Here is a 26,955-nt window from a genome sequence, read left to right as displayed (position 1 = left end):
TTTCTTCACTGCCTGCTGTACCTGCATGCTTGCTTTCATTGACTGATATACAAGAACACCTAGATCTCGTTGTACTTCCCCTTTTCCTAACTTGACTCCACTTAGATAGTAATCTGCCTTCCTGTTCTTGCCACCAAAGTGGATAACCTCACATTTATCCACATTAAACTGCATCTGCCATACATTTGCCCACTCACCCAACCTGTCCAAGTCACCCTGCATTCTCATAACATCCTCCTGACGTTTCACACTGCCACCCAGCTTGTGTCATTGGCAAATTTGCTAATGTTACTTTTAATCCCTTCAACTAAATCATTAATGTATATTGTAAACAGCTGTGGTCCCAGCACCGAACCTTGCGGTACCCCACTGGTCACAGCCTGCCATTCTGAAAGGGACCCGTTAATCGCTACTCTTTGTTTCCTGTCAGCCAGCCAATTTTCAATCCATGTCAGTACTCTGCCCCCAATACCATGTGCCCTAATTTTGCCCACTAATCTCCTATGTGGGACTTTATCAAAAGCTTTCTGGAAGTCCAGGTACACTACATCCACTGGCTCTCCCTTGTCCATTTTCATAGTTACATCATCTTGGCCCAAAGTGTTGATTGCTTATTCGTTTCCTGTGTGTCTATGTGTCTGTGTCTGATATTGCTCTAGATTTCTAGCATCTGCAGAATCTCCTGTGTTTTGGGATTTCCCCAATCTTGGTCTCTGTGCCCAATCCCCTCAGTTATCAGATATCCTGGAGGAACATCAGGAGTGCAGTACGTTGCTCCCCTCCCCTTCTCCACAGACGTTCATGCAACTGCTTTGGCGAGAAGATGGACCTTTCAGCCAGAGTTAGAAGGCACACAAGGGAATCAGCCTACAGAGACTTGGCACAGCATAGCATGCACTTGTTTGAGAGAATCAATCCAAAAGACAGGTCCATGCGCTTACCTCAAATTCTGAGTCAATCTGGGATAAAACACCAAGGAACAGAAAATCATAAACCCCACATAGTTAACGTTTCGAAAGACATTTTCTCAAGGGCTCCCAATCATCCCCAAGCTGGGATGAACACTCATCAATCTCCTCGATACCCTCGGATCTCACCCACTTCCAGCAATATTGCTCCCGAGTATGAAACATGAGAGAGAACATGCAAGGGATTTTTGTTCATTACCTCAGCAACTCTACACCAGGGCTGCCATAATGTCAGGATCACAGAGTATGGAAGCCGCCCCCTTCAGCCCATCTCGTCTATGCTGACCAAAATTCCTATCCTAGCAGGTTTCACTTGCCCAAGTCTGGCTCATATGCCACTAAATCAAAGGGTCCCAATCTGGGGTCCACAGACCCCTTGCTTGATGGTTTCACTCCATGGCATAAAAAAGTTTATAATCCCTGCTCTAATGTTTTCCGATCCACATACCTGTCAGAAGATTTAATACTTATTTACCTATTTATTGAGTTACAGTGCAGAGTACACCCTTGCAGCCCTTTGAGCTGGACTGCCCGGCAGTACCAATTTAACCCTAGCCTAATCACGGGAGAATTTACATTGACCAATGTAATCTGTACATCTTTGGACTGTGGGAGGAAACTGGAACACTTAGTCATGGTCATGGGGAGAACGTAAAGACTCCTGACTGATGACATCAGAATTGAACTCTGAACTCTGATGCCCTGAGCTGAAAGTAGCTAACCACTACGCCACCATAGTGCTCAAAATATCTTTTAAACATTGTTGTAATTGCTATAACCACTTCCTCAGGCAACCCATTCCATTTACTCTCTGAATGAATGAGAGGACTCTCAGGTTCCTATTAGATCTCCCCTCCCCCATCTTAAACCTAGGCCCTCAAGTTTTCGGTTCTTCATCTCTGGTGGATAGAGAACAGAATAAATTACTGAGTTACCACAAAACTGGAGGTGAGAGTAGAATATTCTTTGATTGGCTGGAGTCAGCAAATTGTGAGAATGCCAGAAGCGCAACAACACCGGCAGGCTGTCCCCAACACATCCCCGACCGCAAGGTCATTGACGCAAATGGCACATTTCACTGTATGTTCCCACGTACGCGCGGCAAATAAAGCTAATCTAATGACTGGAAGGGCAATGCAGATCCCTGGGCTACAGAGAACCACTCCTTAAGGGCATCATCAGTAAAGGTTCCCATCGACCCACCCCCACTCCCCGGTGTTTGGACGTGGACCTTTGCTGTAATGAGCTAGGGGTGATCGTAGGCTCATTCACCATCAAGGGCAGCACAAATGGGTAGCAGTTAGTGGAACGCTTTACAGTGCTGGGAAAATGGGGTTCAATTCCTACTGCTGTCTGTAAGGAGTTTGTACGTTCTCCCCGTGATCGCATAGGTTTCCTGAGGGTGCTCCTAACATAAGGGTTAGTAGGTTAATTGGTCACATGGGTGTAACTCTGCGGCACAGGCTTGTTGGGCTGGCGGTGGAGGGGCTGTTACTGTGCTGGATCTAAAAATAAAAATAAATTAATTCAAGTGCTGACAGTGCACGTTCCACAGCAGTTAAAATGTGTGTCCCATTACAGACAGCCACTGCCCACTTCTAGGTCCTGTTGTCTCCACTCCCCTCTCACAACAAATGTCATTGTTACATAAACTGTTCATGCTTTCAATAGTTGGGATAAAAACATTAAACAGATGAAAAATGTCAATCTAAAACATTCATACCGAACATTAACATAAACACCCTCTTCAGATCTCGACATTCCTTACCTTCACAGGAGCTGCAGAGGGGGTTACTGTCGAACCAGGAGTGGCTGAATATCCTTGTGGTGGATTGGACGGATAACTTGGTGCTGGACCAGAGGGGTATCCAGGGGCAGGACCAGAGCTTGGCGGGAATCCAGGGGTCGGACCAGAGCTTGGCGGGAATCCAGGGGTCGGACCAGAGCTTGGCGGGAATCCAGGGGTCGGACCAGAGGGGTATCCAGGGGCAGGACCAGAGCTGGGCGGGTATCCAGGGGTGGGGCCGGAGGGGTATCCAGGTGTGGATCCGGGATATCCCGGAGCACCAGGCTGGTTGGACTGGCCTGGATACATTCCGTATGGAGCTCCTGGCTGCTGGCTGGAAGGTGCGCCAAAACCAATATTCGGTGGTCCAGAACCAAACCCACCCATTACGTTTTGAGCCTACAACAGTAACATACACAAGGCAATGGAATTAGAAAGCCAAGACAACAAAGCAATGCCAAATTCTTATTTTGTTTCAATTTTGCTCAAAGTGAACAGAATAATCAATTTTCTAATATAGGTAAAAGTCAAAGTCAATTTATTATAAAGTACACAGAGGTCACCACATACTACCCAGAGTTTCACAGTAAGTACAAAGAAACACAATAGAATCAATGAAAAAGCACACCCGAAAAAGATAAACTGTGCAAAATGTAACAAATTATACAAAAACAAAAAGAAAATAATAATAAATAAGCAATAAATATCAAGATAATGAATTGTAGAGTCTTTGAAAGTGAGTCTATAGATTGTGGAATCCGTTTAGCTTTGAGAGGAGTGAAGTTATCCACATTGGTTCAGGAGCTGGATGATTGAAGGATAATAATTGTTCCTCAACCTGGGGCCTGAGGCTCCTGTACCTCTTTACCAATAGCAGCAGTGAGGAGATAGCATGGCCTGGGTGGTTGAGGGTCCTAAACAAGTCAGGAGAGAGTGTGGAGAGAGAAACCAGGAGCTTTAGATCTGTCATCAGAAATTATTAATGTTCGATTTCAATTGGTTAATCTCTCAAAGTCATAGAGCAATACAGCACGGAAAATAGGCCCTTCAGCCCATCATGTCCACTCCAACCCAGATGCCCATCTGAGCCAGGCCCAACTGCCTGAATTCAGCCCACATCCTTCTAAACCTTTCCTGTCCACATACCCATGTGCTGTGTTCGATACCAAGGGACAGTGCAGAGTACACCAAGACCCCAGCCTTGCAGGATATTCGACTGAGCTTTATTGATAATGCTGCTTGTACAATATGTGAACTCCTGCCATGTGGGAGTAGCTAACTGAGCGGAATAGGATTAATCTATTAACTACCACAACACTATCCACATGTCTTTTAAATCTTTCTTGTCCATGCACGTATCTGTTGTGTCCGATATGGAGGACATTGAAACTATGAACACTACCTCACTACTTTTTTATTTCTGTTTTGATACTAATTGTTTAATTTAACTATTTGATATGCATATATACTTACTGTAATTCACAGTTTTTCCCCTATGTTATTACCCATTGCATTTTACTGCTGTTGCGAAGTTAACAAGCTTGGTGACATATGCTGGTGATATTAAACCTGATTCTGATTTTGACTTTGAAGTGTCATAATAGACCCTGCTTTAAACTTTTCTCCTGGTTGTTTCTTCCCCACTCCCATCAGGTTCTTGAAACAACCTGAAAGACCCTAGTTCTACCTCAGATTGTACTTCCCTCAACTTGCACCAATGTCATTTATGTTGGCTGTTCGTAATGTATCCTGTCGCTACACAAACAGCTAATTTCCATGGAATTTACATCCTAGTTATGTATGCCCATAAAACTAACCTTGAACTTGTGCTCTTCTCCAGATTAATAACATCTCTATGACATTTCTTACTGAGCTGTGGATGGCAATCAATGTTAAACAAAGTGACAGCATCTGACAAAAAGAAAGGCTCGAATGGCATGGTGCTTTACTGTGCCAGCAATCACCAAATGGGGTCAATTCCTGCCACTGCCTGTAAGGAGTCTGTATGTTCTCCCTGTGACGGAATGCGTTTCCTCCCACATTCTGAAGACATATGGGTTAGAGTTCGGGAGTTGTGGGCACTTTAAATTGGTGCCAAAAGCATAGTGACCCTCGTGGGTTGTCCAGCACAACCTGCCACTGTGTTGGTCATTAACACAAATGATAGACTCCTCTGTATGTTTCACCATCTTCAAGAAGGCAGAGAGGCGGTGGGGAGGAGGTCAAGTACAGCGAGATATAGGGGGTTAATATTATGTGCATGCTACTGTGTGGTCAAAATATTCACCTAATAAAATGCCTTTGTAGGTGGGAATACAGATGACAAACACAGAGCGAACATTTCTGATTGCAGGGTTGACAATTACAGCAGAATTAGGCATAAACCTGGACTGGTCTTACAGTGCCAGTCAGAACATGTTTCCAAAGCGCACTTACCATTCCTTCAAAGTAGGAGGTATTGAGGTGTCCTTGTATGTTGGAAAACGTATCCATTCCAATTGGTGGAGGCAGATTGGTACCCCAGGGATGTCCACCTGAAATCATACCAGAAGCAACAAGCATTAAGTCATCTTCAAAAAAATGGTGCCCTAAGAACCCGACATCCATTATTTAAAGACACTCTTCATCCCTTGTAACATGTGGTTACTTGAGTTATTGTCACCTTCCTGTCAGCTTGAACCAGTCTAGCCATTTTTCTCCGACCTCTCTCATGATCAAAGTGTTTTCACCCACAGAACTGCCTGGATGATTTTTGTTTTTCGCACTACTTTCTATAAACTCTAGAGAAAGTTACCTGTGAAAATCCCAGGAGATCAGCCGTTTCTGAGATACTCAAACCACCCCATCTGGCACCAACAATCATTCCACATTCAAAGTCACTTAGATCACATTTATTCCCCACTTTAATGTTTGGTCTGAACAACAACTGAACCTCTTGACCATGTCTGCACAGAGTTGCTGCCACATGATTGGCTGATTAGATACTTGCATCAGCAAGCAGGTGTACCCAATAAAGTGGTCATAGAGTATGGCTTTAAGGTAAGGGGAGGGAAGTTCAAAGGGGATATTAGAGGAAGGTTTTTCACTCAGAGAGTGGTTGGTGTGTGGAATGCACTGCCTGAGTCAGTGGTGGAGGCAGATACACAAGTGAAATTTAGACAGGTATATGGAGGAATTTAAGGTGGGGGATTATATGGGAGACAGGGTTTGAGGGTCGGCACAACATTGTGGGCCGAAGGGCCTGTAATGTGCTGTACTATTCTATGTTCTATAACACCATCACATATTGGAAGCTGGATAACCGGGGGAGGGGGGGGGGCCGGGGGGGGTTAAAGAAGAGGGAGATAAGTTAAAGATTAGCATTACGTGTCACACGTACATTGAAAAGTACAGTGAATTGTATTGTTTGCATCAAATCACATCAGTGAAAATTGTGCTAGGCAGCCTGCAAAACCCCATGATCCCAGTTCCAATTTAGCATGCCTGTAACTCACAAACCCTAATCTGTACATCTTTGGGACGTGGGAGGAAACTGGATCAGCCGGAGGAAAACCATATGGTTAAGGGAGATTGTACAAACTCCTTACAGACATTGGTGGGGATCAAACCCCGATTCACGAACAGGGAATTGCGTGTCTATGGAAAACTGTTATAGAAGGTAAGTGTTTGAGAGAATTTGTTGGAGATGTCACCTTGTTGACAAAATCGCTGATCCTCCATGCCTGATCTAGTCAATGTAATTAGTCATAGGATCATAGAGCTTATTTGTATTGTGTATGGCATAAAAACAGAGGGGAACCCCTGGCCTAGTCCCATTGACCTGAGCCTGGACCAAAGCCCTCCATAACCCTCCCATCAACGCGCCTATCCAAACCTCTTAAATGTTGAAATCAAACCCAAACCCACCACTTCCATTGGCAGCTCATTCACCCTCCCCTTTCATCACCGTCTGAGTGAAGAAGATCCCCCTCGGGCTGCGTTTAAATATTTGACCTTTCACTCTTAACTCATGACCTCTTGTTGTAGTCTCACCCAACCTCACTGGAAACAGACTGCTTATATTTACCCCACCTATACCCCTAATAATTTTGTACACATATCAAATTTCCCCTCATTCTCCTACACTGGAAATAATAAAGTCTTAACCTATTCAACATTTCCTTGTAACTCGGATCCTCAAGTCCCAGCAACATCCTTCTCAATTTTCTCTGCACTCTTTCAATCTTATTGAAAAATTAAACATCTTCACAAGGGGATTGAACAACATTTTGACCCACATTTAATCTAATAAGAATTCCTAAAACAGCATGAGGCCAAGGATGGATACCAAGGTGTGATGTTAAAGGAAAAGACCAAAGACAAGATCAACACGACACAAGGTTTCAAAATTCACTGTGGATATAACAACCCGTGCAGTACTGGGAGAAGAAAATATGCAAAGAGGAATGTGTATATATGCAGTGATGTTTGGTTGCTGAAATCGAGATATTCAAAGCAGTGTGATTCAAATAAGGAAGCTTGAGTGTGCCTATAGTGAAGGATATCAGGGAGAGGTTGACTACGATAGCAGGGTACACACTGGAGACCTTCTCTGGATGGTCTTACTCCATTCTGAAGGGACTTGGATGGAGAGTTGGGAGTCATGATCAGAGCTGGAAGTTTTGTAATCTGATTCCTTTAATGGGACTAAGCAGAATAACATTTCAGCACAGACTAGATGGGCCAAAGGGCCTATTTCTGTGCTGTTGTGCTCTATGACTCCAAGTACAAAAGGCACAGAAAACCTTTTAAGGAACTGGCAACTGTTCCACCTGTGATCACAAAAAACTGCAAAGTTGTGGACACACCTCAACACATCATCGGAACCAGCTTCATCTCCATAGACTCTGTCTCTACTTCTCAAAGCCCTGGTAAGACCCACCCGCCCAGATATTCTCATTTCTCCCCTGTCCCATCAGGCAGATGATAAAAGAGGCTGAAAGCACATGCACCAGGCTCAAGAACAGCTTCTATCCCACCGTTCAGTTAAATTCTAACTCTCAGTCAATCATACATGAATACAGCCAGACAGGACAGCGTTACTCTGGGGTCAAGGGGCAAAACACAGTACCGACCAATACCAACAGTCACACAGCAGACATAGCATGTATAAGATAGAAAGCACATAAAGGTATCAGTAAGATACAGCCACGTAGTAAAACAGCCCATACTCGAGCCACAACAGAGCCTGTCTTCTGCTGAGCGAACACCGGGGGTGGGGGGGGAAGAGTGCCAACTCCAGCCTGGGTGCCATGCCACACCACCTCCTGGAGGAGAGCATTGGCAGCAACACCTCTCTCCTGGCAGCTGTAAACAGGCAGCACCATGGCCTGAAGCCCAGTGCTCACACATACAAGATAGCAAGCACATACAGGTTATCAGCTAAATACAACTAAGTAAAATACATGCATATATATAGTCCAGACCTAGATGAATAGTTCCCGAGTATTATACTGACCCCACAGTCTACCTCGTTATGACCTTATTGCCACATGCACTGTACTTTCTCCATAGCTTTATTCTGTATTCTTTCAGACTTCAAATCCAATCACTTACCACACATGCATCAAAACGCACAATGAAATGCATATTTTGCGTTAACAGCCAACAAAACCCAAGGACGTGCTGGGGGTAGCCCGCAAGCTTCGCCACCCACTCCAGTGCCAACACAGAATCTCCGCATTCTGTTACTGTTTTATTTTACCTTGGTCAACCTCAATGCACTGTGACCTGATCTGTATAAACAGCAGGGAAGTCAAGCATTTCACTTTATCTCCGTACATGGGACAATAATCAACCAATTCCAATACTGACAAAGTCCACTGCAGTGTGCGCGTGCGCACACACACACACACACACACACACACACACACACACACACACACACACACACACACACACACACACACACACACACACACACACACACACACACACACACACACACACACACACACACACACACACACACACACACACACACACACACACACACACACACACACACACACACACACACACACACACACACACACCAACCCACCAATGTGTGCCATTTATTCACAACTCCGGGAGCTTTCTAAGAGTATGGCATTTCACTCATCAAACCCACCCAATGTATTTAACCGTCTGGCTCGAGTGGGGGAGAGAAATGTGGTCTTGGTCATTCATTCTGGACATTGTGTAAAAGGCCCTGCTTGCTCCATTGCGTTGGCACAGCAGTGCAGCAGTTAGCATAACACAATGAGAATGTCAAATAAAGCTAATCTCTTCATTGTCCTGATGAAGGATCTTGGCTTGAAATGCTGGCATTTTATTCCTCTCCATAGATGCTGACTGACCTGCTGTGTTCCTCCAGCATTTTGTGTGCGTTTCTCTAGATTTCCAATTCCAATGACACACAGGAGTCAAGTTTAGGACTTTTGAGCCCTTAGCTTCTGGGGTAGTATGAGAAACAGCCGGTTATTAATGTCAGAGACGGAAAACATATTCCCATATCAGGAAATCCTCAGTACAAATTGTGTTCATTTCTAGGAAGTGACCCATACTCAAGGGATTAATCGTAAGACAGAAATAACTTGGTTCACAGTGCTGATGTAAAGCAGCATTCAATAAAATCATCAAAAGGCAAACTGCTGGCTGGGCTGTGGAAAAAATAACTACATAGAGAGTCGGTCTTTAAGGATGACGAGCACTTTAGGAAATTATTCAAGAAGAATGCCTGCAGTTAGGGGAAACGAGTGGGCTGCAGCTTTAATGAATGAGGGCAGAAGTAACTCAGTCCCAGACAGGGTGGTGTCTTTGTAGGTGCAGGGAAGATGGTCCGATGGCTGCAGCTATTTCACAGCTCTCTATTTTTATTTACACTGGGACAGCAGAGAGATGACGCAGACTGGACCGTCATCCTTCAGCTGACATAATGTGCTGCATTCTGGGAAGTCAAAACCAGGGTAGGATTTTTACAGTGAAGGAGAGGCCCTGGGGAATATTGTGGAAAAGAGGGACCTAGGAAGTACATTTATTTATTTTTTATTTTTACTTAGAGATACAGCGTAGTACCAGGCCCTTCTGGGCCACGCCACCGAATCACACATGTGACCAATTAAGCTACTAATCCGTACACCGCTAGACTGTGGCAGGAAACTGAAGCACCCGGTGAAAACTCAGACGGTCACAGGGAAGCATGCAAACTCCTTACAAACAGTAGTGGGAACTGAACCCTGACTGCTGACACTGTAACAATTACACTAACCACTACATGATGTATCAGCGCATGGGTTCCCTGAAAGTGACGTCACAGGTAGACTGTAACGAAACCCAATTTCCCTCGGGATCAATAAAGTATGTCTGTCTGTCTGACACAGTGCTTGCTTCTATGCTTTCACCTGCAATTTCTTTCAAAGTGGGCTTGCTAAGAAGCTTTTTTAAAGCCAGGAAAGGTACAGATACGGGTCAGCACACTTGGGAAGCGGGAAACCTGAACAACTTGATACAGAAAAGAGTAAAATAAAAATGAACTGCAGGAAGAATTCAGCATCTGTGCAGCAAGATGGACAAATGATGTTTCAGAATCAAGTCAGGTTTTACAATCACATGACCATGATTGTTCTTGGCAAATTTTTCTACAGAAGTGGTTTGCCATTGCCTTCTTCTGGGCAGTGTCTTTACAAGACGAGTGACCCCAGCCATTATCAATACTCTTCAGAGATTGGCTGCCTGGGGTCAATGGTCACATAACCAGGACCAGCTGCTCGTACGACCATCCAGCTCCTGCTCCCATGGCTTCACATGACCCTGATCGGGGCTAATCAAGTGCTACACCTCGACGAAGGGTAAATCAAGGCCTGCAGGCTAGTGGAGGGAAGGAGTGCCTTTGTTAGAGACGCATCTCCATCCCACTGGAATTCCACAGGACCCAACCAGAGAAGTTTGGGTCAGGGTAGGTGTAAACTTCCCTGTTGGGTCCACTCTCTATCTTAACTTCATTGGGGTAACTTACTTAGTAAAAAGGCAGGTAACCAAGGCTTTCACTGAGGTACAACATTTACCGCTTTGATCAGGATTATGGTAATCACCCCAATCTTCAAACAGGATTCCACGTCAAACATTCAAGTCCTGTAAAGTGCCCAGACCTTAAGACATAGGAGCAGAATGGCCCATCGCGTGCTCTGCCCATCGCCCATCGATCATGGCTGATTTATTATCCCTCTCAGTCCCATTTTCCTTCTTCCCATAACCTTTGATGCCCTGACCAATCAAGAACCCGCAAACTTCCACTTTAAAGATACCCAATGACTTGGCCTCCACAGCTGCCTGTGGCAACGAATTCCACAGATTCACCACCTTCTAGCTGAAGAAAGGCTCAAGAAATGCAAACACCTTCAAACTCCTTTTAGTGCCCGATGTGGGCTTCAGCATGGAACTGCCAGAAAGTCAAAGCCCCTGGGTTGGCGTGCCCAGAAACTGGTGGCCTGTAATCCATGGCCAAGGACTCTGGAGGCAGCCCGTACTTCAGCTGAAAGCTTGCCTGTTTGTGTGAGTGGGCGGCAAATGTGAAAGGAGACTGCTTTTTTTTTGCTAGGAGCAACAGACACAAAACACTGGAGGAACTCAGCAGGTCAGGCAATATTTATGGAAAAGAATAAACAGTCGATATTTCGGGCTGAGGCACTCCTTCAGGATGGAGAAGGAAGGGGGAAGAATGCCAGAATAAAAAGGTAAGGGGAGGGCAAGGAAGCCAGCTGGAAGGCGATAGGTGAAGCCAAATGGGTTGGAAAGGTGAAGGGCTGGAGATGAAGGAATCCGATAGGAGAGTGGACCATAGGAGAAAGGGAAGGAAGAGAGGACCCAGGGGAAGTGATAAGCAGGTGAAAGGGCAGAGTGGGGAATAGAGGAAAGTGGGGGCTAGAATTCGTTAACTGGAAGGAGATATTGATATTCATGCAATCAGGTCGTTGTCCACCCAGACGGAATACAGGGTGTTTTTGGTTTGTTTTTGTTTTGTTGTTGTTGTTTGCGTTGATCTGCTGAGCATTGTGGACATGTTATGTTGGCGCCGCAATTTGTGGCGTCACTTGAGGGCTGCTCCCAGCACCTCCTTAGGCTGCGTTGGTAGTTAATGCAAATGACGTATTTCACTGTTTTGATGTACATGTGGTAAGTACGGTAAATCTGCATCTGCCTCTCTCACAAGAAATGGTGTGGAATATAGTACCTGTTACCGGTGGGTATCCTCCTGGGATTGGCGGGTACCCTCCTGATGCAGGTGGATAACCCCCTGGTGCGGGGGGATATCCCCCTGGAGCTGATGGATATCCTGGATAACTCATCTTCTAGATCTGTAAAGAAAAACAACTTTAAATGCTCCTCTAGGCCACACAGTTTTCTCAACATGTGCAATTTAAAATGAACTTGAACTTTTGAGGCTCAAGAAAGGACACTCTAAAGCAAATAAAGGCTAGTTTTATATTCCATCTGGGTAGCCTCCAACCTGACGGCATAAACATCAGTTTCCCTTTCCAGTAATTTTTTAATTTTCCTTTTTTTTCCCTTTTTCCTCTCCCTCCCCTCTTCTATTCCCAGCTCTGGCCTCTTCTCCTCACCTGCCCATCACTTCCCCGGCACCCCTCCTCCTCCTTTCTCTCCCATGGTCCACTCTGCTCTCCTGTCAGATTTCTCCATCTTCAGCCCTTTACCTCTTCCACCCACCCGCTTCATCTTTTTATTCAGGCTTCTTCTCCCTTCCTTTCCAGACCTGATGAAGGGTCTCAACCCAGAACGTTGACTGTTCATTTCCATAGATGTTGCCTGAGCTGCTGAGTTCCTTCACCATTTTACGAACTTGAGATATAGGAGCAGAATTAGGCCATTTGGCCCATCAAGTCTGCTCTGTCATTTCATCATGGCTGATCCAATTTTCCTCTCAGCCCCAATCTTCTCCCCATATCCCTTCATGCCCTGACCAAACAAGAATCTATCAAACTCTTTGTGTTAGTCTGGCTTTCCAGCGTCTGTAGAACCTCTTACATTTAAAGGTTCATTTCCCAATCCAAGAAAACATTTCAGCTCAGCCCCAGAAGACTCCACATAGAATCACCAGAAAATATTGGCTTGGACCCGTGGAAGGACTCCCCAAGTTTTCTCGAAGCTACAAAAGCCCGAGAGCACATTCCACCGGGCTGAAGGACAGCTTTTACGCCACTGTTAGACTATTAAATTGATCCGTAGTATGATAAATTGGATTCTCAACCTCACAATCTATCTTACACCTTCTTGCCTGCCTGCACTGCACTCCCTCTGCAGCTGTTGGTTGCACCTCATTCTGCATTTTCTTCAGATTTCAGATTTATTCATTTAAGGGGAAAATGAGGAGGAACTTCTTCATATAGAGAGTGTAGAATGAGCTGCCAACGGAAGTGGGTTTAATTTCAACGCTTAAGAGAAATGTGGATATGTATATGGATGGAAAGGGTATGTAGGGCTATGGTCCGGGTGCAAACGGATGGGACTAGACAGAATGACAATTTAGAATGGACTAGATGGGCCAAAGGGCCTGTTACTGTGCTGTAGTGCTCTGTGACTTTAATCACTGTTCATTTCTTACACGTACATCGAAACATACAGTGAAATGTGTTGTTTGCGTTAGCAACCGATACAACTGACATTAAGCATCATTGACTACCTCAGCACATCAGTGATAAAGATAGTTCTCAGTGACATTCTGCCGTGCTATCGACCTCGACTGATTTTTGCCTCTGGATTGATTTCGATCCTGTGCAATTTGCACTGTGGATGTTTGCTCAAGTTCATTGTTATCTGACTGTACATATAAACAACCAAATGAAACCAGACATCTCTCTCTCTGCAGAACTCAGAGTGGAGATCCTCCAGACCACAAAACGTACTGTAGGTCACACACAACACATCAAACTACTTTTTTAAATTACTGCTCATTACGCCACTGGCGTTTAGGGCAGCAATGAAGATCCCCCTTCTCTGGTGGTGTTCAGGACTTCCTCTCGGTTGCCACGACTGTCAGGCATGCAAGTCCCGGGTGGAGACTCAGGAATACCGTCACACTCAGATGTAGAAGGATTTTTCATTGCTGTATCCGTAACGATTATATTTGACCAGTCAGGGTTGTTAGCCCTGAGCTGAACTCCTGAACCTGGAGGGCTGGTGAACTACTTTTAGTCTGGCCTCTACACTTTGACCTGTTTGGCATGGGTGACCCTATCAAGAGCCAAAGCACAAAGCCCTGACTCCAGCCAACATAGCTCTCTGGGTCACTGAGGCACGCATGCCTCCAAACCACAACAAGGTTGTGCTCCTCTCGTTGTTGTTCATTTCTGCGCCTTGCGGCACATGGGGTGGCAGACTTGCAGTTTCTTTAGCTTTATTTTTACCTGTTTTTTTTTTACGAGGCTGAGTTGCAAGCTCGACGCTCAACCCAGCACGGATGGAAAGCGTGCAAGGAGCTGGCTGGATTCAAATTCAGGATCATTCGCCTCGAGTCTGGCGCAGATGCCACTAAGCCACCACCCGGTTGGGGTCTTCTTGGAGGACATAAGACAACTACTACCGTAAATAAGTTCATAATATACGTAATTCAGCACAGGTAAACAGTAAACAGCTTGCAGACCCAGTGTCAAGACCTCGGTGGTGGCAGGGTATTCATTAGTCTCACAGCCTGAGGGAAGAAGCTGTTACCCAGTCTGTCAGTCCTAGTCCTGATGTTCCTGTACCTCCTTCCTGATGGTAGTGGGTCAAAAAGATCGTAGGATGGGTGGCAAGTCCTCCACAATGCTTCAGGCCCTTCCTATTCAATGTTCTTTGTGTGGTAAAGGGGTGTGTGTGCATACAGGACATTCATATCTCTGTGTAAATATGAACGTGTGGCAAGTTTCATTTTGCTCATGGGCAAAAGGGAACAATAGAACACAATGATTGACTGGAGCTTTCCTCACACAACAATGCACATGTTCCCTTCATCCCTCATCTCTGGCCCTTTGACTCTTTTTTTAAATCCATAAATTCACCAACTCCAAAACTCAGAGTGGAGACCCTATGTCACAGAGACCTTCCCCCTTCCAGAGCCCAGAGTGGAGACCCTGAGTCACAGACATCCTCCCCTCTCCAGATCCCAGAGTGGAGACCCTGTGTCACAGAGACCTTCCCCTCCAGAACCCAGAGTGGAGACCCTGTGTCACAGACACCTTCCCCTCCAGAACCCAGAGTGGAGACCCCGTGTCACAGACACCTTCCCCTCCAGAACCCAGAGTGGAGACCCTGTGTCACAGACACCTTCCCCTCCAGAACCCAGAGTGGAGACCCTGTGTCACAGACACCTTCCCCCTCCAGATCCCAGAGTGGAGACCCTGTGTCACAGACACCTTCCCCTCCAGAACCCAGAGTGGAGACCCTGTGTCACAGACACCTTCCCCCTCCAGATCCCAGAGTGGAGACCCTGTGTCACAGACACCTTCCCCTCCAGAACCCAGAGTGGAGACCCTGTGTCACAGACATCCTCCCCTCTCCAGATCCCAGAGTGGAGACCCTGTGTCACAGAGACCTTCCCCTCCAGAACCCAAAGTGGAGACCCTGTGTCACAGACACCTTCCCCCTCCAGAACCCAGAGTGGAGACCCTGTGTCACAGACACCTTCCCCTCTCCAGAACCCAGAGTGGAGACCCTGTGTCACAGAGACCTTCCCCTCCAGAACCCAGAGTGGAGACCCTGTGTCACAGACACCTTCCCCCTCCAGAACCCAGAGTGGAGACCCTGTGTCACAGACACCTTCCCCCCTCCAGAACCCAGAGTGGAGACCCTATGTCACAGAGATCTTCCCTCTCCAGAACCCAGAGTGGAGACCCTGTGTCACAGAGACCTTCCCCTCCAGAACTCAGAATGGAGACCCCGTGTCACAGACACCTTCCCCTCCAGAACCCAGAGTGGAGACCCTGTGTCACAGAGACCTTCCCCCTTCCAGAACCCAGAGTGGAGACCCTGTGTCACAGACACCTTCCCCCTCCAGAACCCAGAGTGGAGACCCTGTGTCACAGACACCTTCCCCTCCAGAACCCAGAGTGGAGACCCTGTGTCACAGAGACCTTCCCCCTTCCAGAACCCAGAGTGGAGACCCTGTGTCACAGACACCTTCCCCCTCCAGAACCCAGAGTGGAGACCCTGTGTCACAGACACCTTCCCCTCCAGAACCCAGAGTGGAGACCCTGTGTCACAGAGACCTTCCCCCTTCCAGAACCCAGAGTGGAGACCCTGTGTCACAGACACCTTCCCCTCCAGAACCCAGAGTGGAGACCCTGTGTCACAGACACCTTCCCCCTCCAGAACCCAGAGTGGAGACCCCGTGTCAGACACCTTCCCCTCCAGAACCCAGAGTGGAGACCCTGTGTCACAGACACCTTCCCCTCCAGAACCCAGAGTGGAGACCATGTGTCACAGACACCTTCCCCCTCCAGAACCCAGAGTGGAGACCCCGTGTCAGACACCTTCCCCTCCAGAACCCAGAGTGGAGACCCTGTGCTGTGACACAGACACCTTCCCCTCCAGAACCCAGAGTGGAAGCAAGTTACTCCGTAACCTAAGGAGACCCCGAGGAGGTGAGAGGGCTGTTCACTGAGGCACCAGAGAAACCTGTTTAACCAGTTACCACATGCTTAGTGTTTGACTCACCCATAGACCATTCTGATTACGTCAAACCAATATAATAAAAGCATCCACCCTAATGCTTTACATTGTTAAAATTATTTACGTCAAGTCACTTGACTGCATAGATCAGTTATTTATTTACATAGAGACACAGTGCGGGAACAGGCCCTTTCAGCTCCGGGAACCCCCGAAAACCCTGATTTAACCCTAACCAAATCATGGGACAATTTACAATGAACCTACCCAGTACATCTCTGGACAGTGGGAGGAATTATCAGTAATTCTCAGTTTAAATGGATTCATCGTAACAAGCCTTAAATAAACCAGAAATCCAAGTAAAATCTTTCACTAAAAACCAACAGTGGGCTTTTAAATCACTAATGCTCATCCACTATATACCCATACTCATTGCCCATTACGCTGCAGGTGTTTAGGACAGCAATGAAGCTCCTCCATCAATGTCTGTCCCCACCGTTGCACACAGATGTAGAAAGATTCTTCATTGCTGTTTCTATAACAATTCTTTTTTGACCAATCAGTGTTGTCAGCCCTGAGCTAAACCCTCAAACCTGAAGAACCGGTGGACCTCTCTCAGCCTGGCCTCTACTCTTTGACCTATTCAGCATGGGTGACCCTACAAAGAGCCAAAGCACAAGGCCCAGACTCCAGCCAACATGGCCCTCCAGAGCACTGTGGCACAGAAGCCTCCACACCCTACAACAAAGTTGTGGTTCTCTTGGAGGATAGACCCAAAGAGTGGATCTGAACAGAGTACAGAGTAATTAATGAAACATCGAGCCCCATTCATCACACTACATTTCATTCAGATCTACTGTATGGGCAGGCTTAAGCAGGAAGGCCGTGGTTTGTGTCGCTGCAAAGCTTTCAGAATAACCACACATTCACAAATTCACACTATTTTGGAAAGACTCAAATTGCTATGGAAACTGATTGGTGTAAAGCCAATGATTTGTTCCTAAATTACACTCAGTGGCCACTTTATTAGGAACTTCCTGTACCTAATTTGCAGGCTTGTTTGTGGTCATCTGCTGCTATAGCTCACCCACTTCCAGGTTCAACGTGCTTGCACCAGATTATGTCCTTATAAAAATTGTGTATAGTTTATATTTACAGCAGGTAAATTATGTTTTACCTCCTCTACCTAATAAAATGGCCACTGAGTTTATGTTCGTGATTTCCTGCTGCTGTAACCCATCAACTTCGAGGTTTGATGATTCTCTTCTCTTCTGCACACGAGTGTTGGAATGCGTGGTTATTTGAGTTACTGCCACCTTCCTGTCAGCTTGAACCAGTCTGGCCATTCTCCACTGACCTCTCTCATTTACAAGGTGTTTTCGCCCACAGAACTGCTGCTCACTGGATGTTTTTTTGTTGTTCTGCACCATTCTCTGTAAACTCAAGAGACTGTTCTGCATGAAAATCCCAGCAGTTTCAGAGACACTCAAACCACCCCATCTGGCACCAACAAACATCCCGCAGTCAAAGTCAGTCAGATCACATTTCTTCCCCATTCTGATGATTGGTCAGGACTACAACCGAACCTCTTGACCATGTCTGCATGCTTTTATGAACTGAGTTGCTGCTACATGATTGGCTGATTAGATAATTGCATGAACGAGCGTGTGTACAGGTGTACCTAATAAAGTGGCTACTGAATGTTTTTAATTATTCTTGTTAATCTTCAATTTACCACGGATAAATCTGAACTGACCCTAAAATTAGCCAGAAGATCCAAATAAAAACTTTCTCTAAAGAAACTGTTTTTGCATAGTGGTGTGGTGGTTAACGTGGTGCTTTTACATCTCAGGGTGGAGTTCGGAGTTCAATTCCGATACTGTCTCTATGGAGCTCGTACATCCTTTCCGTAACCACCTGGGTTTTCCCCCGGTGCTCTGGTTCCCTCCCCATTCCAAAGACGGACTGGTTAGTAGGCTAATCAGTCATTGTGAATTGTCCTGTGGTCAGGCTAGGGTTAAATAGGTGGGTTGCTGGATGGCGCAACCCGTTGGGCTGGGAGGAACCGTTCCGCAATGCATCTCTAAATAACCGTACAGCACTGTAGAGATTGAGCCTCATTCATCACGTTCAGATCCACTGTATGGGCAGGCTTGAGTAGGAAGATTTGTAATCTTGCAGAGCTTTCAGAACAATCACACATGTACAAAGGCACACTATTTTGAAAAGCTTTGTATCGCTAAGGAAACCCATATGTTTAAAACGGTGTAACACCAATGAGATTCGTCTATATTATAGGCCAATGCACATGCAACAAGCTCTAACAAACAGCAACATGATAAGGCATGGATAATCTGAATTTGTGATGCTGAATTTGGAACAAGCATTGGCAAGCCGCTCGATAAAACGCTGACACAAGAGGTTCTGCAGATGCTACAGCCCCGGAGCAACACACACAAAGCACTGTAGAGATTCAGACAGCACCTGTGAAGGGAAATAAAGCCCGCCTTTCAGTCCAACACTCTTCATCAGGACAGAAACGTATGCCATTTGAGGGGTGGGCTTAGATGGGGCCACAGCTTCACGTCATATACAAAAACACCACCTCTGGCGGTGCCTCATTTTGCAGAGTTCCAGCTTAGGTCTTTCCACTCAAATATCTGGAACGGGATTTGAACCTGAAATCCTGAGCTGAGAAAAAATGCCTGCTGTACCACAGTCTGAAATGGTTTTCCATTGAGATAGTGATTAACAAAGCAATTGTCCATTGGGAGAAAACTTTACTCCACAATAACGAGCCTTGACACTTACGATAAGCCCATTATAGTCCTGAAAAATACATGTAGCTCCAGTGGGGAGAAAGAAGTTTCTCTGGAGTAGAAGTTCCCAATCTTTTTTTATGCCATAGACCCCTACCATTAACTGGGGGTCCGTAGACCCCAGTTTGGGAAACCCTGCTCTAGAGAAAGCTATAGAGAGGGTGCAGTGATTGAGGAAAGTATGCAGCTGGAGGGATTTCAGAGGTAGGTTGTATGGCACAGAGAGTGGTGGGTGTATGGAACACACTGCCAAAGGGGTGGTAGAGACTGGGCAGGGATTCCCAATCTGGGGTCCATGGCATCAAAAAGGTTGGGAACCCCATGATCAGGGGCATTTAAAAGACTCGTCAATAGGCACATTAGGGTTACATTATACAACCGTGGGATCCGTCTCCTAACAGGCCACCAACAAAGCAAAGAAGCCCGAAAGAAGCCATAAAGACTGTCAAACACCCAACGTGTAGTGCGAGAAAAAAACCCAAATCATGCAAACAATAAAATCAAACAAATAGCATTTAGAATAAAAGTGAGTCCATAGTCATGAAGACTGGAGCAGCTGGAGGAGGCCTAAAGGATCAGCACATCATTTGTGGGCTGAAGGGTCTGTATTGTGCTGTACTGTACTGATTAAGTGCTATATTGTAAAGTCAAAGTCCTCTTTATTATCCCAAGCAGATGCATGCTCATGTGTAACAAAGAGACTGCTGTGGCATTACAGCCAACATTCACATAAAAGTAACCACAAATTTTAAAAACTATACAAGGCAAAGCAATTGGAACACAATTATAGACAGATAGCTTACAAGACCAGGATCCCAAGGGGAAAATCAGCACAGACAAAAGTTGATGCGTGATAGTCAAAGGGGGCTTTGATTTTTTTTGTCTGTCCTGTTGGGTGTCGTCTTTCATTGATCCTATAGTGTTTCTTGGATTTGCTGAGTATGCCCTTAAGAAAACGAATCTCGAGGTTGTACATGGTGACATATTTGTACATTGATAATAAAATTTACTTTGAACTTTGAAGCAGCAGAATGAAGCACAAGTCGAGCTGGGAGAGCATAAAGTGAAGTCAACAGAACATCATTAAACAAAACAAACAGGAGCAGGAGTCGGCCATCTGGCCCGTCGAACCTGCTCCTCCATTCAATAAGATCATGGCTGATCTGACCGTGGACTCATCTCCACTACCTGCCTTTTCCCCATAACCCTCAACTCCCCATCTAAACAGAAATCTATCCAACCTTATCTTAAAGATATCCACTGCTTCATTGGGCAGAGAACTCCACAGATTCACCACTCTCTGGGGCAAGCAGTTTCTCCTCATCTCCATCTTAAATTTACTCTCCTGAATCCCGAGGCTTTGTCCCCTAGTTCTAGTCTCACCTACCAGTGTAAACAACTGTCCTGCCTCTATTTTCTCTATCCCTTTCATAATTTTATATGTTTCTATAAGTCCTCTCATTCAGCTGAATTCCAGTGAGTACAGTCCTAGGCAACTCAATGTCTAACCCCCTCATCTCTGTAATCAACCTGGTGAACCTCCTGTACACCGCCTCCAAAGCCAGTATATCCTTCCTCAAGTAAGGAGACCAGAACTGCACACAGTACTCCAGGTGCAGCCTCACCAGTACCCTGTACAGTTGCAGCATAATCTCCCTGCTCTTAAATTTAATCCCTCTGGCAATGAAGGCCAACATTCCATTTGCCTTCTTGATAGCCTGCTGCACCTGCAAACCAACCTTTTGTGATTCATGCACAAACACTCCCAATCCCTCTGCACAGCAGCATGCTGCATTTTTTTACCATTTAAATAATAATCTGCTCTTTCTTCCAAAGTGGATGACTTCTCATTTACCCTCATTGTACTCCATCTGTCAGACCCTTATCCACTCACTTAACCTATCTATATTCTTCTGCAGACTTTCCATATCCCCTGCACAATTTGCTTTTCCACTCAATCTAGTATCATCAGCAAACTTAGATACACTACACTCGGTTCCCTCTTCCAGATCGTTAATGTATATCGTGAACAGTTGTGGGCCCAGCACCGACCCCTCGACACACCGCTCACCACTGATTGCCAACCAGAGTAACACCCATGTATCCCAACATCTTTTGTTTTAATAGTATTATAGCACTTTCCAGAAGTGAGCTTTTCTGGAAAAGTCACTTTGCAGGGTGGGTAGTATCACAATGATTTTGCCAGCCTGCTCTCTTTTTGCCCTAGACACATACAAGTCCTGCAGCGATGGTAGACCGCAGCCAGCGAGCTTTTTTGCTGTATACTGTGTACACTGTACACACAGCAGTATGGTGGAGAGTTGAATGTTTTAAGGTCACAGACAGGGTGTCAAACAAATGTGCTAACCAGTCCAAAATTGTGTTAATCATGAGTGTTGGAAATGTCTTTATCCAGACAAGAAAAAAAAAATCCACTCAGCCTCACAGATGGTGGAAAGACTTCGGGTAGGCACCACGTTACCCGGAGTTGGAGTCTGAAATCTGTGGCAGATTCAGAGAAACTCATGAACCACAAGTTGGCCTTTTCCCAGCAAAAAGCCTACTTGCACAAATCCAGCTTCTACATCAAACAACATGACAATGAGATTTATGTTCATTTCCTGCAAACCTGAGGAAATATACTGTAGGTTGAACGTACCCAACAGTGATACACAACCCTCAGCGCTGCCCCAAAGTGCAGGCCTCCAGGGAGATGTGGGAGTAACCATCTAGAGAGTGGTGCGAACCCTTGACCCAGTGACGGACAGAAAAGAGTGATGTGTAGAGGAGTGAAGTGGGTACTCCAGGGGAGGCTGTAAAATATTGATAACCCGCCACTCTCAGGACCTGTTAGTGCCAAACTGGCAGATATTCCAGAAGCCTGGATGCTGCCCGTTAACACCTCACAGTTTCCTCTTTTACATGCCATGCACGTGATGTTAAATTTCCCAGTAAACATTCAAAATTAAATGTTGTTGCTCCGTAAAACCCAGGTTAGACCATACTTGGAGTATTGTGTTCAGTTCTGGTCGCCTCATTATAGGAAGGATGTGGAAGTTTTAGAAAGGGTGCAGAGGAGATTTACTGGGATGTTGCCTGGATTATACAACATTTTGAGGATAGACTGAGGGAGCTAGAGCTTTTCTCTTTGGAGTGAGGGAGGATGGGAGGGGACTAGATAGAGGTGTACAAGATACTAAGAGGCATAGATTGAATGGACAGCCAGAGACTTTTTCCCAGGGCAGAAATGGATAATACAAGGGGACATAATTTGAAGGTGATTGGCAGAGAGTATAGGTGAGATGGTAAACGCAGTTTATGTTTACACAGTGTGGTGGGTGGGTGGAACACACTACTGAGGCTGGTGGTTGAAGCTGATGCATCCAGGACATTTAAGAGACTCTGTTTTCTGTTCTATTAGCTCCTCACGGTTTTCCTGTTTCAGATGTTATACATTTCCATGCTCTCTGCTGCCATCGGGAAGGAGGTACAGGAGTCTTGGGTCCTACACCAACAGGTTCAGAGCGGTTATTACCCTACAGCCATCAGGCTCCTGAAGCAGCGTGGATAACTTCTCACACCTCAAAACCAGTCAGATTCCGCAACCTATGGACTCTATAAAATTCAAAGTCAAAGTAAATTTATGATCAAACTACATGTATGTCACTATTTACTGCTCAGAGATTCATTTTCTTGTCAGAATACTCAAGAAATCCAATAACCATAACAGATTCAAAGAAGGACCGTACCAACAGTGTGCAAAAGACAACAAACTGTGCAAATATCCCTCAAGACAACTCATGTTCTCAATATTATTTATTTACTTATTCATTTATTATTATTTTTTGTATTGGCAGAGTTTGTCTAGTTTTGCATGCTGGTTGCTTGTCTGTCTCTGTGAGGAGTTTTTCATTGATTCTATTGTATTTCTTTGTTCTACTGTGAATGCCTGCAAGAAAATAAATCTCAGGGTGGTATATAGTGACCTATATGTGCATTGATAATAAATTTACTTTTAACTTTGCGCTGAGTAATTCTCAAACTCTACCGATTCACTGAATAATCACAATTAACGTTGTGAGTTTAGCGCAAAGCCGACTCCTGCCAGTGTCTGTCTCAGATCAGTGGAAACACCCCTGCCTCGAAACCAGATGGGTGTGGTTCTCATTCCCAGTCCAGAGTCACAGGCACAGACACTCAATGATAGCTTGCTCTGTGTAAATTACCCGGTGTTGATGAAAGGGCTTCAATGGCTACAAGGTGTTTGCCAGGCCCCAAAGCCGTGGAAAGCAAAACCGCAAACGTTGTCATTTTAGTCTCTATTCGAAGCATTTGTTATTTCATCATTCAAACAAATATTACAAAACAGTTTAACAGCACTGTGACCACTTTGCACTAAATGCACTGTTTTTTGTTCAATTATGTTCTTATAAAATTGTTTAATTTATATTTACAGGATGTAAATTACAATTTACGTTCTCTACCTAATAAAGTGGCCCCTGAGTTTATCTTCATGGTCTTCTGCTGATGTAACCCATCAACTTCAAGGTTCGACGTGTTATGAATTCAAAGATGCTCTTCTGCACATCACTGTTGTAAACACGTGATTATTTGAGTTACTGCCACCTTCCTGTCAGCTTGAACCAGTCTGGCCATTCTCCTCTGACCTCTCTCATTAACAAGGTCTTTCCACTCTCAGAACTGCCACTCACTGGATGTTTTTAGTACCATTCCCTGTAAACTCTAGAGACTGTTCTGCGTGAAAATCCCAAGAGATCAGCAGTTTCTGACATACTCAAACCACCCCGTCTGGCACCAACAATCATTCCACAGTCAGAGCCACTTAGATCACATTTCTCCCCACTCTGATGTTTGATCTGAACAACTAAACCTCTTGACCATGTCTACATGTTTTTATGTATTGAATTGCTGCCACATGATTGGCTGATCAGATATTTGCATTAATGAGCAGGTGTACAGGTGGCCGAGTGTAAACTTTGAATAAATAGTGCAAAAGGGAGCTGAAGTTAATGAATGGCAGATTGAACTGAAGATGCCTGGACTGGTTCACTGAGTTGTGGTTTGTTTTATATCCTGTGTTTCTCGCTTTGTTTTGTTTTTGCTGTTTGCATGATTTGCACACTGGGGGGTTTCATATTTCCCTTTGAATGAGTTCCGTCATTTCCTTTCTTTGATTTGTGTCTGTCCGTGGGAGGATGAATCTCAGAGCGCACACTGCATACATTTTTAGATAATAAATGTACTTTGAATCTTTGGAATAGGAGGTCGTGTTCCCGAGTTCTTTGTAATACTAACAACTGCTATTGTTACTTTTATACAATTACTGCTGCCATTGGAATGTTAAAGTAACAACTGCTATTGATACAGATACAACTCATTAAACTGATGGCTTATTGCCAAAATACCAGAGTTGGCATGCGCACGGCCCAGCGAGCAACTTGTGCTGGGTGTTCCTCTCAACAGAGTCAGGATCCTGCCAGCGAAGAGCAGGGAAGTTTTGCTTTGACCCACACACTAACACAAACACTCGAATTAGTGGCTGTTGACAAAATATGGGCACTTGACAGGGAAGCACATTCTTGTTCATCTTCTTCAAAGTAACCGTTCGTAGGATGACATCTCCTACATTCATGACTACCCCTGAACTGCGGAGGCACCTCAGTGCTCAGCAACAGCCTCTTCCCCTCGGCCAACCCCAACACTACCTTGAACTACATTTCTTGTTTTCCCTCTGTCTCTCAGCTGGGGGTGGCATAGCAGCACCAGCAACCCAGCCACCCATCTGAAGTCAAGTCACATTTACTGTCATTTATCTATGTACATGTATATAATAGATATAGAAACGAGAGTGTTTCTCTGAACCAGGGTGTAAAGCACCGTAGTACAAATAACACACAATATCTTATGAAGGTAAGGATAAAATCTACAGAGGAATCTCACATAAATAACAACTAAAGTACATTAATAATTAAATATTGCACTGGAACAGAATAACCAGTGACACTTTGAATACGATACAGCCGGGAGATCAGAAGCCTAATGACCAGAGGTAAGAAACTGTTTCCCGTCCTGACCGTTCTTGTCTTTATGCATCGGAGTCTCCTGCCTGATGGTAGAAAGTCAAAGAGGATGCTGGATGGATGGCTGGGATCCTTAGTAATACTACGGGCCCTGCATAAACAGCGTTCATGATAAATGTCCCCAGTGGACGGCAAGGAGACCTTTATGACCCTCTCGGCCATTCTCACAGTTCTTTGTAAGGACTTCTGGTCTTACGCACTGCTGCTCCCATACTAGATGGAGATGCAACGTGTCAGGATGCTCTCAATGGTGCTCCTGTAAAACACAGTTAAGATGGGGGGAGGGAGCATTACTTGCTTCAATCTTCTTAGGAAGTGGAGGGGCTGCTGTGCCTTCTTGTTCAGAGAAGTGGTATTAAAGGACTAGGTGAGATCATCCCAGGAACTTGGCGTACTTGTGTGTTGAACTTGGAGTTTGTACGTTCCTCCCATGGTCACATGGGTTTCCTCCAGGCGCACCGGTTCCCTCCCACAGTCCAAAGATGTACGGGTTAATAGTTTAATTGGTTACATGGATTAGCACTTTTTGACGACAGCTCAACATTCCCTCAAAACTAATCAATAAGCTCCCACACATTGGCCTCAATACCTCCTGTGCAGTTGGGTGCTTGATTTCCTCGCTTGCAGACCCCAGTCAGAATGGATTGGCAGCAACACCTCCTTCACAATCTCCAGCAGCACAGGTGAACCACAAGGCTGTGTGCTTGGCCTCCTGTTTTACTTGAGTGCATTCTTTCATTGATTCTAATAAGTTTATTGGATTTACTGTGAATGCCCACAAGAAAATGACTCTCGGGGCTGCATATATTGGCATACACGTACTTCGATAGTACGTTTACTTCGAACTTTGATTTAACCCTAGCCTAATCACAGGGTGATTTACTATGACCAATTAACTTACTGACTGGTATGTTTCGGTCTCTGGGAGGAAATTGGAGCACCTGGAGGAAGCTCTCACACACTTGAGGAGAACATATAAACTTTCGTACAGAAGATGCCGGAATTGAACGCTTGACGCCCTGAGCTGTAATAGCATCATTCAACCACAATACTACTGTGGCGCCAGACATACATTATCGTACTTGTGGAAGGAGTAAGTGCACAGAGTTTAATTTGAGACCGCTTACATCATGGGATGCAAGTACAACTCCAGCAACGATTGGTTAGTTGACTGAATGAGTCATTGTCTGACAACATGGCTTCAGTTGTGTGTTGACATTTCCATCGGCTTAGTGAGGTTGTGGTAAAGGTTGGAAAATTGCTCAGCTCTTTTGGCAGCTGGCTCACTTAAGGAAAACGTCATTAAATCAACCACCACACTAACAGTGTCCATTCAGTTCAGCACTGAACACCTACTAACACAACCTATGGCTCGCACAGCAGCAGAAAACCAAGTGCTTGATGCCACAACACAACAACTAACTCATCGAAATATCGAAAACTCTGCCTGCAGCAAACACTCCTTCCTTGTGTTCACGTGATTCCTGAGTAGTCAATCTCAGCGTTAGCAAAAGGCATTCATGCTCCTGAGGGCTCTACTAGATTCCTCCTCTTTGCCTTAAAGCCTGTCCCTATTCTAACAACTTTCTACAGGAGGA

At 45.3% G+C, this 26,955-nt stretch overlaps 1 protein-coding gene across 2 annotated transcripts in view; it reads right to left on the bottom strand.

Annotated features, from left to right (window-relative positions):
• The window catches only part of LOC140714386 (annexin A4-like), a 94,007-nt gene that overhangs the window by 45,583 nt on the left and 21,469 nt on the right, over positions 1-26,955 (bottom strand). Inside the window, exons 2-5 of one of the 2 annotated variants that reach the window (XM_073025611.1) lie at positions 12,008-12,131; positions 5,191-5,288; positions 2,737-3,153; positions 942-959 (exon numbers count right to left, since the gene is read on the bottom strand). In XM_073025611.1, the coding sequence (XP_072881712.1) occupies positions 942-959; positions 2,737-3,153; positions 5,191-5,288; positions 12,008-12,122 (648 nt within the window). In that variant the 5' untranslated portion in view covers positions 12,123-12,131. The remainder of the gene's footprint in view (positions 1-941; positions 960-2,736; positions 3,154-5,190; positions 5,289-12,007; positions 12,132-26,955) is intronic. The other variant, XM_073025613.1, reaches the window with a different exon arrangement.

The sequence above is a fragment of the Hemitrygon akajei genome, chromosome 21 (assembly GCF_048418815.1).
Source record: "Hemitrygon akajei chromosome 21, sHemAka1.3, whole genome shotgun sequence".
NCBI classification, from domain to species: Eukaryota; Metazoa; Chordata; class Chondrichthyes; order Myliobatiformes; family Dasyatidae; genus Hemitrygon; species Hemitrygon akajei.
This window is presented reverse-complemented; position numbering and strand designations above follow the sequence as displayed.